This window comes from Elephantulus edwardii, unplaced genomic scaffold (genome assembly GCF_000299155.1).
Source record: "Elephantulus edwardii isolate Elephantulus edwardi_28Jun2011 unplaced genomic scaffold, EleEdw1.0 scaffold00022, whole genome shotgun sequence".
Lineage (NCBI taxonomy): Eukaryota > Metazoa > Chordata > Mammalia > Macroscelidea > Macroscelididae > Elephantulus > Elephantulus edwardii.
In genome coordinates, this window is record NW_006399772.1 from 26,047,234 (window position 1) to 26,065,148 (window position 17,915).

Below are 17,915 nucleotides of genomic sequence, written 5' to 3' on the forward strand. Positions count from 1 at the left end.
ACACACACACACACACACACACACACACACTCCTCTATTCTGTTAAAGCATCAGGGCTAAAAGCAATTTATGGACTTGGGTCCCTTTATTTAGAAAGAAATCCTCTGATTTAACAAAAATATAATTTCTATCTTCTATAATTTTATTTTCTTAATTCGTTGTGTGTTGAAACCATCATTAAAAACTTTAACTGATAGGCTATATAATTGATAAAATCAACAAGTAAATCCATTTAAAGAAAAATTGTGTTATTTGTGAGGGTTATATGGGTGGTCAGATATGAGTTGGTGCTGACTCAAGGCCACATGTTATTGTTATGTGCCGTCAAGTTGCCTGCCACTCAAAGCGACCCTAGTACAACAACTCTGACCCCCGCTCTATCCTATGCCAACCTTATTGTCTGATAAACCTACCTCCATCACCCCTGTCAATGAATCAATTCATCTCATCGAGGGTCTTCCTCTCATGTGTTGTTCCTCCACTCTCCCAAGCATGATGTCCCTTTCTAAGGACTGCTCACTCCTTGCAACATGCCCAAAGTATGTCAGACAGTTTCAGAATACTTGCCTCCAAGGAGCAGCCTACTTTTATCCTCTCTAGGGTGAACCTGTTTGTTCTCCTAGCAGTCTATGATATATGCACTACTTTTTCCCAGTACCACAGCTCAAAGGCATCAATTTTCCTTCTGTCCTCCCTAGTCATTGTCCAACTATTTGACACATAGCAAATAATTATGAAGACTATGGCCTGGATCATGCACATCTTAGTCTCCAGATTGACATCATTGCCCTTCAGTTCTGTGGAGAGATCCCTGACCACTGGCTTTCCCAGTGCAATTAGTCTTTCAGTTTCTTGGCTAGAACGTTGATTGTATAGTCAAACAAATGAAAACTGTTAACACTCCCAGTCTCTTCACTGTCTATCATGATTCTGCCAATTGGCCCAATGGTGAGAATCTTCATTTTCTTGATACTGAGCTTCAATCCATATTGAAGGGTGCAGTCCTTGACCTTCTGCAGCAAGTGCTTCAGGTCCTCCTCAGTTTCAGCAAGCAGGGATGTGTCACCTGCATTACGCACATTGTTCATGAATCTTCTTCCAACCCTGATGCCACGTTCCTCCTCATACAGACCAGCCTCCTGAATGATCTGTTCTGCATATATATTCAAAAGGTATGGAGATAGAATACATCCCTGGCATACACCCATCCTGATTTTGAACCATGCAGTGTTTCCTTACTCTGCTCTGATGACTGCCGCCTGGTCCATGAATAGGTTTTGCTTAAGCACAATCAGGTGTTCTGAGATTCCCATTCTCCTCAAGGTTAACTATACTTTGTTGAGATTCACACAGTCAAATGCCTTTGCATAGTCAATGAAACACAGACAATGGTGCATAGCGAACAGGTAACACAGTTGGGGAAAGGGTGGAGTCGATGCTAAATTACACAGCTGACTCAAAGACTGCTAATGCCTCGTAGTTCAAATCCAGCAATAGCTTCACAACACCAGAGAAAGATAGACAGCTTCCTCCCTGTTAAAACCCGTGGAAGGTCACTTTGCGTTGGGACCAACTTGACAGCAGTGCATGCGTGAGTGAGGAAAAGTTGGCAGACACGCCTTACTCATTCATGGCCCTCGCTGAACTGCCTCTCGCCAACCCACGTCTCTAGCTGTACTGGTTGCCAAGAAGTTAATTCTGATTCATAGCAACCTTGTGTGTGGAATATGATTCAGCTCCATCAGTTTTCTTTTTCTAATTTATTTTTTTTAATTGTGATTTTAACAAAGTTTACAGGAAGGTTGGGTTTTCATTTATTCACTGTTACACATTTTCCTCTCTCTCATTCCCTTCCCCCTACCCCAATCCACTTTGCAAAGCATCTCTTTTTCCCGCTTATTGTCAACAGGCGTAGCATCCACTTCCTAAACAGCGTGCCTCTGGAAACTCTAGGAACTTTGATAAATGTCCATAGTTATAGAAAGGCTTCAGGCCTTTTGTTCATAGAGTCGCTATGAGCCGTGCTCGACTTGAAGGCAATCAACAACAACAATAATGCTTAATCATATATTCCTTTCAGACAGTTCTCCCCTTCGTCTGCTCCAATGCAGTGCTCACTGTCTACCCACTCCTTTCCTTTTCTCCTCCCAGCCCCCCATGTCAGTCCTATTTTATAACAAGGCCTTTAGCTGCATTAAAAGGCAATGAACTTGTAAAACATTACACAACATAGATAAGCCTGGAAGATATTAAGCTGAGTGAAAAATCTCAGTCACAAAAAGACAAATAGTCCATAGTTTTTCAGTGGCTGATATTTTAGAAGTAGATTACCAGGCCTTCTATCCAAGGTCTATATGAACTAAAATACCTAAGCTTTGAGTTAGCTTTGGAACATAGTAATGATTTGTATCACCCAGGATCTCTCCTCAGCCCTTACCCTAAACAAATGCATGACTCAGTTCTCAGAAATTGCTACCTTGAGTAAGTTAGGAAAAGAACTAAAAAGAAAACTGAAACATTGGATAAATACTTGTTGAAAGTTCATTGTGTTCCAGGCTCTGAGTTACATTTGGTTTTAAGCAAACCACTTCCTCTCTTTGGAATCCCTTCTCCGCATTTGTAAAATATATACTATATAATCTAATTGTTCAGGTCTGAGGTAACTTGACAAAGAGGATCTGAACATGTCCTACAAGCTCTGTAACTCTGCTCATGCTTTTAAGTTGATGAAAAGTAGACCTACCTGGGCCTTCAGAGTTCATCTCTCTACTTTTATAGCATGATATTTATGTAATTTTTTTTAAGTTACCCTACTTGGCAATGCCTCAGAACAGGTGGAAACATCTCTAGGAGCCCAGGATATTGTGGTGTTTAATATTAGTTATGATTATCAACCAAGAGGACCATAAAATTCTGTGGTTAAAAGAAATCCATTAAAGGCAAGTTAACTTCAAACAGCTTCCACGCATTTAATTGGCAAAGAGTTAAGTGGCTTGCTACCGCCACTCCTCACATCAGGTTCTCCATCGATCTGGACTGAGCTGGTCGGAGGCGTGTTGGGACTGGGTTGGGAAGGATGCCAGAGAAACACCAGGTGTTTGTGGGCGGCAACTGGGGTGACTCAGGTGAAGATGATGTCAGAACACAACTAGCTTTCAAGCAGTGGTGGGAGAGACACAGCCCTCCTGCTGAAAGTGGTGAGTTTCTGGTGAAACCAGAAGTAGGCACTTGCAAAAATCATTCTTAGTGCCATGATTGCACATTTTATCTTACAAAGGGTTGAATTTTCATCTTAAAATAGGCAAGCCTCATTGAAAATTGCCACGATTGAGCTCAAAAGGATGGAATGCTGAAGAATGAGTTCTCAGTGAATGTTTCTAAAACTGTACTAAGTTAAAGTACATTGTTTGTTTATTACCTTGACAATAAAAGTCTGTTCTGAGCATAAAATATAGTACAAGTTTATACGCTCTCTTTCTGCCGAGGAAATGGTCGTTTTCAAAGTGCATCGTACATCTCTGAACTCCAGCTTGTTTAAAGTGTTGCATTGCTTCATGGTCTCTCTTTGAGTTGTATCTCATGACTAATAAATATTATCCTGGTGTTTGGTGTTTTTTTTGTTTGTTTGTTTGTTTGTTTTTGTTTTTACTTTGCTTATCTTAGTGTCTTGAACATAGAATATGCTGAGGGTAAAGCTTCAATTGATAAAAAGTGAATGCATTATTATTGGCTAGCTGGAATTGAATAAAATCTCCATAGGTGCTAGGTTCAGTAAAACTGTAAAATCAGTCAAGTAGGTAGTTCGCCTAGTTCACTGAGTTTTTCAAATATATTCACTAACTTTTTTTCCTTTTTATTAAGACCTTTCCTTAAAGGGAAACTGTGATATTATAAATTATGTTGTTAGTCCTAAGTTACACCTGAAGAATTTTTTCTTCTATGATATTGTTGTTGATGACTTCTAGGCAGCTTTGACATGTAAAGACATTATGTACAAGACAACACAGTGCTGCCTACTTATGTGCCACCCCCACAATCTCTGCAGTGCCATTAAGCCCATTGTTGGCAGGCATTGTGACAATACATCTTAGCATCTTGCTGAAAGTCTTCCTCTCTTTCGCTAGCCTTCTACTTTTCTATGCATGATGTCCTTGTCCAGGGATTGGCCCTTTCTGCTAACGTGGACAAAATATATGAGAGAGAGTCTCACCATCCAGCTAAGGTGCATACTGACTGTGCATTTTCAAAGATAGATCTGTGTTGTGTTGTTTTGTTTAGGTTTGGGGTTTTTTTCCTTTCTGGTAGTCCATGGCATATTCAATATTCTTTGCCAGCACCACCATTCAAAGGTATCAATTCCTCTTTGGTTTTCCTTATTCACTGTCCAACTTTTACACACACGTGAAGTGACTGAAAATACCATAGCTTGAATCAGGCACACCTTAGTCTGTAAACTGACATCTTTGCTCTTTAGCAGTTTAAGAGGCTAATAATGGCTGCGGATTTTCCCAGTACATTTAGTTGTCCCATAGGTTAAACAAACAAACAAAAACAGAACAACAAACTACAACCAAACCATAGAAGTGGTTCAGAAATTCATGCTTTAATAATGTTTACAGAGAATGGTGTGAGTTATACTTAAATCCAGTCATGAAAACTCAAGTAAAATTTCCATGCCATTGTCATTATCCACTGCCGTGAATCTGGTGCCTCAGGAATATGTCCATTAAAGTTGCTATTGTTACTAATACATGCCATCATGTCTCCTATGACTCATAGCAACCCTTTGCACAATAGCTCTGAAACCTGCCCAATCCTGAGCCAATCTTACTGACTCCATCATTAGACCCTCAGATGTACTAAATGTCCATTAAAGAAATACCAAAAACTTAGTCTTGTTGAAATACAAAGTTCAGGACATAATGTGAGATAAGACTAGAGAAGAAGACTAAGAAGAGATGGAAAAGTCTTTGTCTTCACACTACAGTTGGGATTTTACTCTGTCCTCAAGGAGAAACTATTCAAGAATTGCAAGCCAATTATCAGATTTGGTCTAGCACTTTGTGACAACTTTGTAAAAAGAAGAGGCAATAACAACAGTCAATAGCACAATATTCTTTGAATTTCATTGTATAACTTCTGGCAGCCAATTCTGTATTCTATTTTTTACTGCTCTATGTTAAACATTGTGATATTTTTTTAAAAGAAAATGAAAGGGTACTGACCTCTTTTTCACACTTTTGTTTATTGGACCTCTGTTGACTATTGAAAAGAATTTTTGGTGCAAAGTATTTAGTCTTTCTTTAGCAAACCTTTGAAGTAATCTGCATTATTGTCTTTTTTTCCCCCTCACAGCGCTACTTTTGTGGAATATGGATTATGAAACAATCTTCTTGCTTTAATAGATAGAGTTAATATTTATCACTGCACATAACCTGCTATACTAATCCAATTACAACTTAATCACATTCCCTATTTAGCACATTTTCCTCATTTCCTGCTGTTCTCCCATCCATCACTCCCACAGCATTTCTATTTTCACAATTTTTTACTCTATACACTATAAAGCATAAAATATATCTTCAGCACCTTTAAAACGTCTAGAATTAAACAAAAAGTATCATCTGTATGACACCAACTAAAGTCAGTGAGGCAAATCCTAAATAATTTGACTGGTAGGAAGTTCAGCTTAAGTAATAACCTAACTGTGGCTAAGTTCCCTGAAGTTGGTCAAAGAAAGGGGGGTGGGGGAGTAAAGCCTAAGACTAATTGCACTAAGACTCATTGTCCCTTGAGTTGGAACTGACTCCTAGCAGACCCTCAGTGGGATTTCAGAGACTATCCATTGCATGAGAGGAGATTGTCCATCTTTCTTCCTTGGAGCCTCTGATGGACCCAGACCTTCGGAGAGGCATCACCTCTGGGATAGCAATCACCTCCCTGTGTGCTATCCCTCCAGAGTTCCCAAATTAATGATATATGATCTTTAAATGTTTATCCATTTCCCAATTGTATTTTCTTTGTAATTTTTTTAACAGATCAAAACACAGTATGTCTTATCAAGAAGATCTTCACAAATCCACCTTTGGAGCTAAATCCTGAATTTAACCCAAAGATCAAAGATTATTACTGTGAAGTGCCATTTGATGTGGTTACTGTGACGATCAGAGCCGAGACTTCCAGGTGTCAGTGCAAGGCACACCTGTATGAGCGGGCAGGACCAAGGTAAGGGTTCCAATAAGACAGAACCGAGCCATCACAGTGGGAGAAGACATTTGGAACAGCCTTTGAAAATGGTTCAGAAAAGCCGAGACAGGAGAGCCATTCAAGAGATTGCCAGGGTGGGGAAAAACCTCCCTTTTCAAGTCTCCTGTGGTTTAAAAGGGCACAGCAACCCATCAGCAATCTCTGTAACTAATTTAAAAAAACAAAAACAAAACCAAATAAATTTTTATTTTATATTGGCTTGCTTACAGAGTTCATATACATTGTATTTCACAGTATTCTAGAAGTATTTTTTTGTGATAACTTGACAATGACAGGTTCTGTTATATAAAGTATTTGAACAAAACATCAACAATGAAACAAAACAGTTCTCTGTCAAGAAGAGAGTGCTTTAAGTAAAAATTTCATCATTGCTTTCAGATTCTTGAAGACTTAATTCTTCAGAATATAACATTCCCCTTACCTGTGTCCTCAAGGTTTCAAATATTCAGTGTTGACTCTTCTTACTCATGTTGGCAAAATCTGTGAGTAGAGAAGCACTGACTTTCCTAGTCTCCCTGGAGGTATTGGTTGTTATTGACTCTTTTGGGAGTCATGAAGTCTTCCATCCATCATTTTGCACAGAAGATAGAACCTTGTGGCATATCATTTAAAGAGCAAGGCTAACATTCATGTCTCTATCATATAAGGAGCAAGGCTAACATTTGCATCTCTGTCATTTAAGGAACAAGGCTAATATCCGTGTCTCTATCACTTAAAGAGCAAGGCTAACATTCATGTCTCTATCATTTCAAATTTTCTCTTTTTTTACTAGTTTATTTACAAAATTCTGATACAAATTTAAACAAATTCTTTCAATTTCCCTCTCCCCTACCCAACCATCAAATTGTACAACCCAATGATTAATCCCCTCTTCCCCCTGTACACCCACATCCCTCTGCTTTCAGCCTCTCCCACCCCTCCTGGATCCTTCTACTCATTCTTCAAAAACGGTCTTATGCAATATTTATCCTTGTGGGACTGAGTTCGTTTACTCAGCATAATGCTCTCCAGTTCCTCCTGTTAGGTAATAATTTACAAAGTTATGTGTCTCTATCATTTAAGGAACAAGGCTAACTAACATTCATGTCACTATCATTTAAAGCTCAAGGCTAACATTCGTGTTTCATCCCATGCCTGCTTCTCTTCCTCCTCATTCTCATCTACCGCTCCCCTCCTCTCTCTCCAGCTTTGCCAGCTACCCCCTGGGATTAGGGATGAACACAATCTCCATGTTCGCGGTGGATGAATCATCAGCTCAGGGTGCCGTTCTGATCATATACAGACTCACCATCTACCGAGAAGGCCGCCCAAGCCTGCCCTTGTTCGAGGACTTTGCAGCCTGTGGTTTTGTGCAGGTAACGGACTTTTACAATGTCACTCGTGTTCAGTGGGGACTGGTCTATTCAATCGAATGGAAAATGCAAATGCATTTTGTCTCATAACAAAATAGTGTCCCGGTCAGGTATCAAAAAGACCCCCCCTGTGACCGGGTTTTCTTGTGCGTGATGCGAGTATATTGTTTGGTGCTTTTATAGGGATGAATATTTAGAGAAATATCTGAGTACTCACAGTTCATTGTGGAATTTCTCAGTTAAAGTGTGCTGTTTCTTTTGGCTATGTCCCTGCATCCAGTTCTGATCTTTTAAAAGAGATTCAGTGGAGTTCATTGTAAAGAGTGAGAGAGAAATGTCTGATTTCTTTTATGGGAGGAATACTCAGTGAACTCAGTTACACCCGCATGGGAAAGGTACCTTGCTCATTCACTGCTCGCCCCTCAATCAGTCCTAAAGAGTGTACTGGGCCTTCTTAGCAGCGCCTGCCCATCTGTTGCTCTGTTGATTTCAGAGTCTCATGCGCTTTTCTCTCAGTGCCTTTCTTAGAAATTCTATAGATAACATTCTATAACTTCTTCACACAACGTACTTTCAATACAGTGGATTTCAAGAAAGTCATAATTAGCTCTCTCCATCTTCTTACCTGTTCATAAGGATAATTGCAAGTGTGTCACGTTGTGCGGATTTATATGCTGCCTGAGTCTTTGATGAGTCAGTCTTCTCCTGCAAAAGATTTTTCAAAAAGAAATTGAATATGTAAGCACTGACTCATAACTGCCCTTCCGGTGGGTTTTCAGAGGCTGTGTAGAAATCTCCCGAGAAGAGATTGTCCATGTTTCTCCCTCTGAGCATATGGCGGATTCGGATAGCCTACCTTTGAGATGGCAGTACATCTCCTTATTCACTAGGCCACCAGAACGTCCTATAAAGATTTACAGCCTTGGAAACAGTGCCTCAGTTTTGCATTGACCTACAGAATTAAGTGAGCTGGAATTCGCTTGATGGTGGTGAGTTTTGAGGTCTTTGAAATAGAAAAAGCTAGGAAGTTAGAGACAGTCAAAGGACCTCAGTGGGTAATGTGGACACCATGTTAGTTGTCACTGGCTTGTTGTTTTCTTTTTAAAATATAGTATTTGGTTTTAGAAATAATGCATTTACAGAAAAAATGCATAGAAAGCACAGAAAATCTTCACCCTCCTCACACCATTTTCTCTATTCACATTGGATGTTTGTGGTAATTCATGAGCAAAGATTGTCATTATTCTTAACTAAATCCAGTGTGCAGTAGTGCAGTAGTGTCATCAAGACATGTTTTCTTTGGAAGTTGAATGTCCAGACCGAGTAATTTTTCCCATTTCTCCCTCCACTATGCTGTCTAGTCCTAAGAGTTTAATATGATTTTATGATGGGACTTACAGGCATAATATTTCTTTTTCAGTAAAAATACCTCTTACTTGTGATAAACTACCACTAAGTCAAAGGAACTTCACAATAAGTTAAAGATTAGTTGCCAGAAAACACAAACATTTTTCTGAAAGATATTAATAAAAAATAAAAAAAGAGCAGGGTTCTACTGTCAAACTGGTCAATGAAACAAGTAATACCATTCAGTAGGTTTCCATATTGTGAGAATTCTTTGATTATTTACTATGCTATTTAGATGGTGGCCCTTCACAGGAGAGGATATAAACTGTGCAGCAAACCCAAACTCCTTTGACCTCCTTTAAACAGAAAAGTCATCAACATTATGTTCCCCTGTGGAACAGTTTCAGACACTATATTGATCAGAAAGAAGTTAATTGCCATCTAATTACCTTAAAATAGTTAATTCTAGAAATGTGTTGCTATAACAAGAAGACAATTATTAGAAAATGTGCAGAAGAGTATTACAATGATTTCTAATACTACTTTTCAGAAGGTCAGTTAAAAAAAAAAACAACACAATTTTGATTGCATTTTGAGTAAAAGTTTATGGAACAAATTGCTTTACCAATTCCCTCCCCAGAAGGTCTTCATTTAAAGTTTATATGTGGTCCCACGATGGCACTATATTTTATGACATAGAAAGCATCTAGTAAGAATGATTATTGAGTCTTTCTTTCGGAAACTGTTGAATAAGCAAGCATAAATTTGCAGTATAAGTAATTGGATCACTTTAGACCTTGAGCTAGGCGTAAGTGGTCTCTGAATTAGAGAAGTCAATAGCAGAGGAAGGATTTTTCTTATAAGCAGTTCCAGTTAAAATTGCAATCCAGAGACTTACCCTTTATTTCCTTTAAATGTTTCATTTCATTGGGTTCTTTAGGTTTCACAGGAAACTGATAACACAATGTATTTTACAATACAAAGAAGGAACAGGAGGTCAAGTTTCTAGTCTCCCATAATGTCTAGAGTATTCGAGGATTTCTAGATTTAGACCCTCGACTTTTTCAAGCATAGTCTCTCTAGAGCTCACCTTGGCTGCACCTGAAAGGGCTAAGTCACGTTACTGATAACAACCAAATTTATACTCAGGTCTTTACACATGAAACTGTTGCACTTGGGGCTATATTAGTTTTGCATGGAAGGCTACTCTGTGCACTACAGAGTAGTCCGTGGTAACCCTGACTTCTATCCAATAGGTGCCAGTAGCACTCTCCCAAAAAGTTGTAACAATAAAATAATGTCTCCCTACATTGCTAAATAGATGCTATGCTGCTGGGAGCTGGACAAGGACTAAGGATGACAGAAGAAGAATTAGTGCCTTTGAACTGCGGTGTTGAGAAGAGTGTTGAAGATCCCATAGACTGCTGAAAGAACAAACATATGGCTTGGAAAAGGTGCAGCTGGAGTGCTTGTTGGAAGCAAAAATGATGAAGCTTCATCTCACATACTTTGGACATGTTGCTAGGAGAAGGTTATTCCTTGGAGAAGGACATCATGCTTGAGAAGGTGGCGGAGCAGTGAAAGAGAGGAAGACTCTCAACCGGTTGGGTTGAATGGTGACTGCAAAAATGGGCTTGAGTGTGCCAGAGATTGTGAAGATGGCAACCGGTTGGGTTGACATAGTGACTGCAAAAATGGGCTTGAGTGTGTCAGAGATTGTGAAGATGGCATGGAATAGGACAGTGTTCTGAACGATTGTTCATAGGAGCACATGAGTTAACACACTGAATTAAATGGTACTTAACAACTGCAACATTGCTAAACATTTTTGAAGGGCAAAACCAACGTGGGAAGAGAACTACTGATTTAGATTATTAATAATTCCTCCTTCCCATGTTCCAACTCCTACTTATTCAGTCTGAATGCTGAAAAAAAAGTCTTTCAAGAAATGAGATTATATGAAGAGGAATGTGACATCAAGGTTGGAATACACAGATGACACAGTCTTACTTGCAGAAAGAAAGAGAACTTGTAGCACTTGTTTAAGAAGATCAAAGAATACAACCTTCAATATGAATTACATCTCAACATCAAGAGAACAGATATCCTCACCAATAGGCAACATCAAGATGATAGAGGGGAAAAAATTGATGTTGTCAATGATTTACTTGGATCCACAATCAACACCCATGATAGCAGTAATCAAGAAATCAGAACACCTGTTGCACTAAGGAAGTCTGCTGTCAAGAACCTATCCAAAATGCTAAAGAGTAATGATATCTGTTCAAAGACTAAGGTGTTTCTGATCCAAGCCAAGATTTTTTCAATTGTTTCCTCTGCATCTAAAAGTTGGACAGTGAATAAGGAAGATCAAAGAACAGATCCCTTTGAATTGTTATGTTGGTAAAGGGTATGGATATTCCACAAACTGCCAAAAGAACAAACAAATCTGTCTTTGGGAAGTAGAACCAAGGTGCTCCTTAGATCAAAAAGTAGAAAACTTCATTTTACATCCTCTGAGTATGTTATCAAGGGTGACAAGTCCTTGGAAAAAGACACCATGCTGACGAAAGAGAGACAGCAGAAGAGAGGATGATTCTCAAGGAGCTGGATTGACACAGTAATTGTAAGAGTAGACTTGAGCATGGCAGAGACCTCTAGGATGGCCCAGGATAAGTCAAGGTCAAGGTCTATTGTTCATAGAGTTGCTATCAGCCTTAGTCAATTCAAGGGCCGCAACGCACTTTTGCCCAGAACAGGTAATTTGTCAGAAATATGAATATCTGGGAGACATACCTTCAATGCTGATGAAATATTCTTCTCTGCCCCCCCCTTTCTTGTCCTTTGTGCATTTAATCACTTATGTGGTTAGTAAGGCTATTCTGAAGACCCTTTATTCTATCATCAATTGTCGATTTTTTCTGTATAGTCTAATAATTGTTACTGGAAATATGTATTTAATTAGAGAAAACATGATTCTTCGTGCAACAGAAAAAAATCATAAAATGTACCTTGACTAGTATTTCATTTTAATTTCCTCATAAATAATACAAGACTTTGCTCTAGGAAGTAAGATTTGGAAAGTAAGAAATTATTATTATTACTGGTATATGCCATGGTGGGAATCAATAAAATATATTTATGATCTAAGGAAATTAAAATACGTATAGGGAAATATTTCCTTTCAGAGCCCTTTCCAAATCAATATTTAACATAGAGAACAATGGAGCATCCACAGAAGTTGATTTGTAGAGATAATCTATGATCTCATATCTAGCTTGTCCCCAAAGTACTATGTCAGGATAAAGTTGTAAGGAAGCTCTACAGAAAGGTCAGACAGCAGAACCTTGGGGGATGAAGCCTCACGGATCCATTTGCTTAGAAACAGCTTTCATTTGAAAATGGTTTACAGCTCATACCAAGGAAAGTATATTTTAAAGAAAAGATTTGTTCTTGCATTTTAGTCACATAATTGAAGCATTTTAGCTACATAATTGAAAGCATTCTGTGCTTTTTTAAAAATGAAATTAAGAAAGTCTAGATTCTTAGTTATAAGTACCAATGATTTCACCTGTGTACCATATGAAGCAAGCTGGTGGCCTAATGGATAAGGAATTATGTTGCCAAACTAAAGGCAAGCAGTTCAAATCCACCAGCACCTCTGCTGGAGAAAAATGGGCAATCTCCTGCCTTGTGATTTACAGCCTCTGAAAACTCTTTGGAGGGTCGGCTATGAGTCAGTTCTGACTTGATGGCATGTAACAACAACAGCAATCTGTTTATATTGTCTTCATTAGTCAGAGTCATTGATAACTTCTTTCAGCAGGCTCTAACAGATTCTTTTTTGTTCAAAGAAAGGTTGGCCAGTGTCTCAATTAGGTAATGAGGAGAAAATTTCCACATGCATTTGAGGACCCGTGACATTTCCTTCAATAGCGTGTGTGGTGGGAGCAGGACTGGGGGGCAGGGGGGCATTCCTTGCAGATGGCTTCACCGATGGCAGCACCACAAGCTGGTTTGACAGATGTTCCCTGAAGGCAGAATTAGGACACTTTACTGCCTGACATATTTAACTTCTTTAGAAAATGTGGCTAATTTGTCATTTTTTTTTCCATTTCACCCACACCCCTTTCTCTTTTTTAAGGCAGAACTGATGATTTTAAAATATTGAGTATGACCTCATTCTTCAAAGCAGAGCAGGCCTCTCCACCCCAGGGGCCCTGGACTCTCCAGGATTCTTCAGCGATGTTTTACAGACTTTGAACAACTTTTCTGGGTTCCTATCTCCTCCACATGCCCCCAACCCCCTGTGTGCTTGCCGGTGACCTTAACAGGCTAAGTAGAAAAAGAAATATTGCCAGTGGGATTCTTGACCTGACAAAGTACTTTGAAATGAAATTGCTGATAATGTTAAGAGATTTAAGTTTCAGATATTTAGGAAATAATAGGAGGTGAGTTACATATTTTTTAAAGATGTTTTTATTAATGATTTTTAATGCAACATTTATATTTTTTACAGCATATTCTTTGTATTTACTCCCCCCCATTCATTCATTGTTGCACATTTTCCTCATTGCCCATCCCTCCCCCTAGTTCGTTTTTCTCTTTGAAAAAAAATTTTTTTCCTTGTTATATAATACCTCCCAGTCCACAGTCTATTATGTATTTCTTTTTCTGCAGTCTTGTCACGAAAATAATACCTAATCCTATATTCCTTTTAAACATTTCTCTCTCTCATCTGGGGAGTTACATATTTAAGTGCAACAACGACTGCTGGTAAATATTTTGATCAAAGGACTGTTTGTGTTGTCTACTGTTGGGTTGCCACTCACACTTACTTGATGGAGACTTCAGGCCATTCCCTCTCTCATCTGTCACACAAAAGTCACAATAGTTCCCAGTGAACCCTGATGGCACAATGATTAAGAACTCTGGTACTAACAGAAAGGTTGGTGGTTGGATCCCAGCAGCTGCTCCACATGGGTAAAAAAAAGACCTGGCTGCAATCAGGAGGCTCCCTTAAAGATTTATAGCCCAGGAAGCCATGCGGGGCAATTCTACTCTGTCCAGTATGGTCTTTATGAGCTGCAGAGGACTTTGGTCACAGAAAGAATTCACTATACATATTTGAAAATTATAAATGAGTAAATTCGTTAGTAACTAAATAAATGACCTCAAACTCTCATTGCTGTCAAGTTGGAACTGACTCATAACTGGCCCTCTAGTGGGTTTTCAGAGACCATAAATCACAGGGGAGGAGATTGTCCATTTTTCTGCAGAGAAGTTGATGGATTCAAAAGGCCTACCTTCACAGAGCAGTGCAATATTTTACAAGAGGATATTAGAGGAAAAGTTAAAACACAGAGAGTGGGGGTTTCACACTGAATCTAGTAAGCAGTGTAGGAGGTTTTCAGATTGCTTGTACCCCCTTTCAGGTTTAACCTGATGTGCAATGTGGAGGACTCTGCAGGAAAATTCCTCTGTACTAAATTACACAATAGAGTTTACAGTGAATGTGATGAAGCAGAAATGTCATAACTGAGTTGAAAAATCTGCCCTGCACAGGTGTTTTAGTTTTGACAGTTGAGCAGTTGATTCTGAAAGTCATCTTATTAACAAGCTCAGCTGAGAGACTGAGCATTCCAGAACGGAGCTATTTAACAAAAAGAGAGTGGGCGCTTCTATGGCAAAGACAAGTACAGCTGTCACAAGCATTATCAGCTGGCTCCCATTACGTATGCAAACGAAGGGCAAAGGTATTACCTGTACATCCTCAAAATAGTCAAGTTGTCCACCTTATAGATGTTTTGAGAAATAGAGGCATAAATAAATGTAAAACAATTAGAATAGGGCTTGGCATGCAGTGCTAAAGCAACATTATAGACTATTTGTGAAGCTGTATTAACATTCTACAACTATCCAAAAGTCATTTCAGGTTCAGGTTTTAGAAAAGTGAGGGGGAGTTTAACAGTTTTGATTAGTGTTGTCGGGTTAATTTCCTTTATCACTTCATTTATCAGATGAGGTTAAGTTTATTGCCTCTTAAAATAATAGCTTTCAAGAAAATAAAAAAAAATAATAGCTTTCAAAATGATAGTACTTTGTTGGAATTTACATTGTTGATGTTGTTAGACGCCATCCAGTTTGATGTTAGACTCCTAGAAGCCCCATGTGACACGTTAGAGCTGCCTCGTGGTGTTTCTAGGCTCTAATCTTTCGGAGAACAGATTGCCAAGTCTTTCTCTCTTGGAACCTCAGTTTGGTTTCAACCACCCAATTCTTGAGTAACAACCAAGTACTTAAACATTACACCACCCGGGTCATATAAATAATATAAGTAGCAGAGCCTATTTTTTTGAACCCAGGCAGCCTGGTTCCAACACTCAAGGTCTTAGGCACTACACTTGAAGTCATCTCCAAAACAAGACTGCTGAGTTAAGGGTGTGCTTTCCAAAAGTTGCAGCCTCTAAAAGAAATGTGTACCTTGCCTGTTTGCATCTTAGAGTAATTGCTTCACTTTTATTTGGTTTGTATCCTATAAAAGAAAATTTACAACTGAGGTTAAATTACCAGGGTCTTTTCAACAATCTGTTCAGTGGATGATGTCATGTAATAGGAGCTGTGCAGGTGGGGACAGGTATACCAGAGAGTCCTGCAACAATTACCTGTGGGAAGGGGCTTCAAAGGCCCAGGCTGTTAGAGAGGAAGATGTCAGTATCTGGGGGGGTCTCTAGCTGTAGGTTAGAGAGGAAGGTGTCAGTATCTGGGAGGGTCTCTAGCTGTAGGTCATAGAGGAATATGTCAGGAGCTGAGAGGTTCTCTAGCTGTAGGACTGATCAGCGGTGCTGTGTGCACCAGTTATGTCATGTTTGGGCATTTGTGAATCGGGTGTTTCAGGGTTATACTCAATGTTAGAATTAGAGGGATCTTGGATCCACAAACACCCACTCTGCATATGAATAAGCAGAGGTTCACCCTCAAAATCTTACCAAGATTCATTGTGTTAGTGCCAGAGTGGGTTGAGACTACTGGATCAGTTGGTAAACTTCCTGAGAGTTAATAGTTTGTAGACAGAAGGTATTGGAATCCTCACCTAGACAGGTAGGTGTCGAGCTCCTTGTTGTTACTGTGTTAAGTCCAAACCAATTCCTATCTGACTTCCCAACAGGTTTTCAGAAAGTGTAAATTTCAAGAGAAACGACAGCCTGCCTCCCTCTTGCAGAGCCGCTGGTGGATTTGAACTACATCTTTGGGGGTTGGCCTCATAGCTCCTTACCACTAAGCCACCAGAGCACTTCAGAATTCCTAGAGCCAGTTCTAGATCCATAAGAAAATTACGAAGGACAAATCTCTGTACTAAAACTTTCAGATTAGTCACTGTCATCAAGTGAAGTCTGAGTCCTAATGTCCCTCCATTGAGTTTCTGAGGCTGTACATAGCAAAGGGAGGTCTTGAAGGGCTGCTGGTAGATTCAAGTGGCTGCAGACTGGAGATGACAGCCTCTGAGTCAGTGGCACAGCTTGGTGTGGAGGAGGCTACCAGAACTCCTGCTGCTAAATTTACAATCTCAACCTCGCTGCCAATGAGTCTGAAACTACTCATGGCTGATCTTCAGTTTGGTTTCCGAGGCTGTAAACTGCAGGGGAGCAGATTGCCCACTTTCCTCCCATGGGACCTCTGGTGGGTTTGAACTTCAGAGAAGCATGGCGTTTGGATTAGTGCCACAGGTGCTTGTGGATTATGACGCAGGAGCTCGGCTTCACAATGAATAGCGGGTCACATGTTTGATGGCCATCTTCTTGACTAACCTAAACCAAACCCACTGCTCTGAGTGACTCATCATGACCTATCAGACAGAGTAGAATGACCTCATCAGATTCCCAAGATTGTAAAGTTTTCTAGAAGCAGAGTGCTTCATCGTTCTCCCTCAGACCAGCAGGTGACTTTGAACCACTAACCTTTCAGTCAGTAGAAGAAGGCTTAACCACTGCATCATCAGTAGGATTCCTTTCTTGACTCAAACGTCCCCAGTTATTCTCTAGAACAGGTACCTTGCTATACCATGCCTTAGAATCTCCGCACGCACAATGGGTAAGCAATTTGCAGCTAATCAGAAGGTTTGTGATCAAACGCACAAAACCTCCGCTTGGGAATCTGCTCCCCTGATGAGGACAGCCTAGACCATTCTGTGAAAAGTAGTTCTCCTGTGCCTGGTGGGGTGTCTGTGAGTCAGAATCAACAGAACAGTATCCCATGCCATCTGTGTTTAGCCTTAGTGGCATCACCGTGGTCTAATAAAATAGAAAAGCTTATGGTGTTTTCATTGTTGCTGTTGAAAGGACAGCATCATAATATCAAGGTAGTTAAAAATCATTGTTTGGAAAAATCCTCCTTAAATGGTGTCTACAAAGATGCTGCCAACAGATAAGAGGCAATGTCTGCATCAATCTAATCGTCAATAGACAGGAAGTAATTACCAAATCAAAGTGGCTGCTGAGTTTCCATCTTCGTTAGGAACTAAGTGACTCCATCAGTATGTGTCAATACTGGCACGGAATGAAAAATAATAATAATGATGATTCCTGTAAAGTCCCCAAAATAGCCTGCAATGCCGGCCCTCTCTGGCATCCTCTTTCTCAGGCTAAGCCCATCTGTGATCACAATAACCCCTCAGCTTGGCACGCCGCCCACCCTGACAACTGGCCACATGCCGTTGGAGCCCAGCTTCTCACCCCTTTTCAGAACCAGAGCACAAATATCAGATGAATTTCCTTTGAACATACTTCCTCTTGGCTCTTAGCATAATCTAGCTTCTTTTTTTTTTTTTTCCCAAAACCCTAACACCTCCGGTTCTGGGAATCCCAGAGTCCCTTCTTAATCATCTTTTCTTTTTCTGGATAAGCAAATGTCACAATAATCTTCCCTTTTCTCCAAGTAATTGGATACATT

At 39.7% G+C, this 17,915-nt stretch overlaps 1 protein-coding gene across 1 annotated transcript in view; it reads left to right on the forward strand.

Moving 5' to 3' along the window:
* CPED1 (cadherin-like and PC-esterase domain containing 1) overlaps window positions 1–17,915 on the forward strand; it is a 354,996-nt gene that overhangs the window by 206,388 nt on the left and 130,693 nt on the right. The window contains exons 14-15 of the mRNA XM_006882700.1: window positions 6,039–6,225; window positions 7,454–7,622. Coding sequence (XP_006882762.1) covers window positions 6,039–6,225; window positions 7,454–7,622 — 356 coding nt within the window. The remainder of the gene's footprint in view (window positions 1–6,038; window positions 6,226–7,453; window positions 7,623–17,915) is intronic.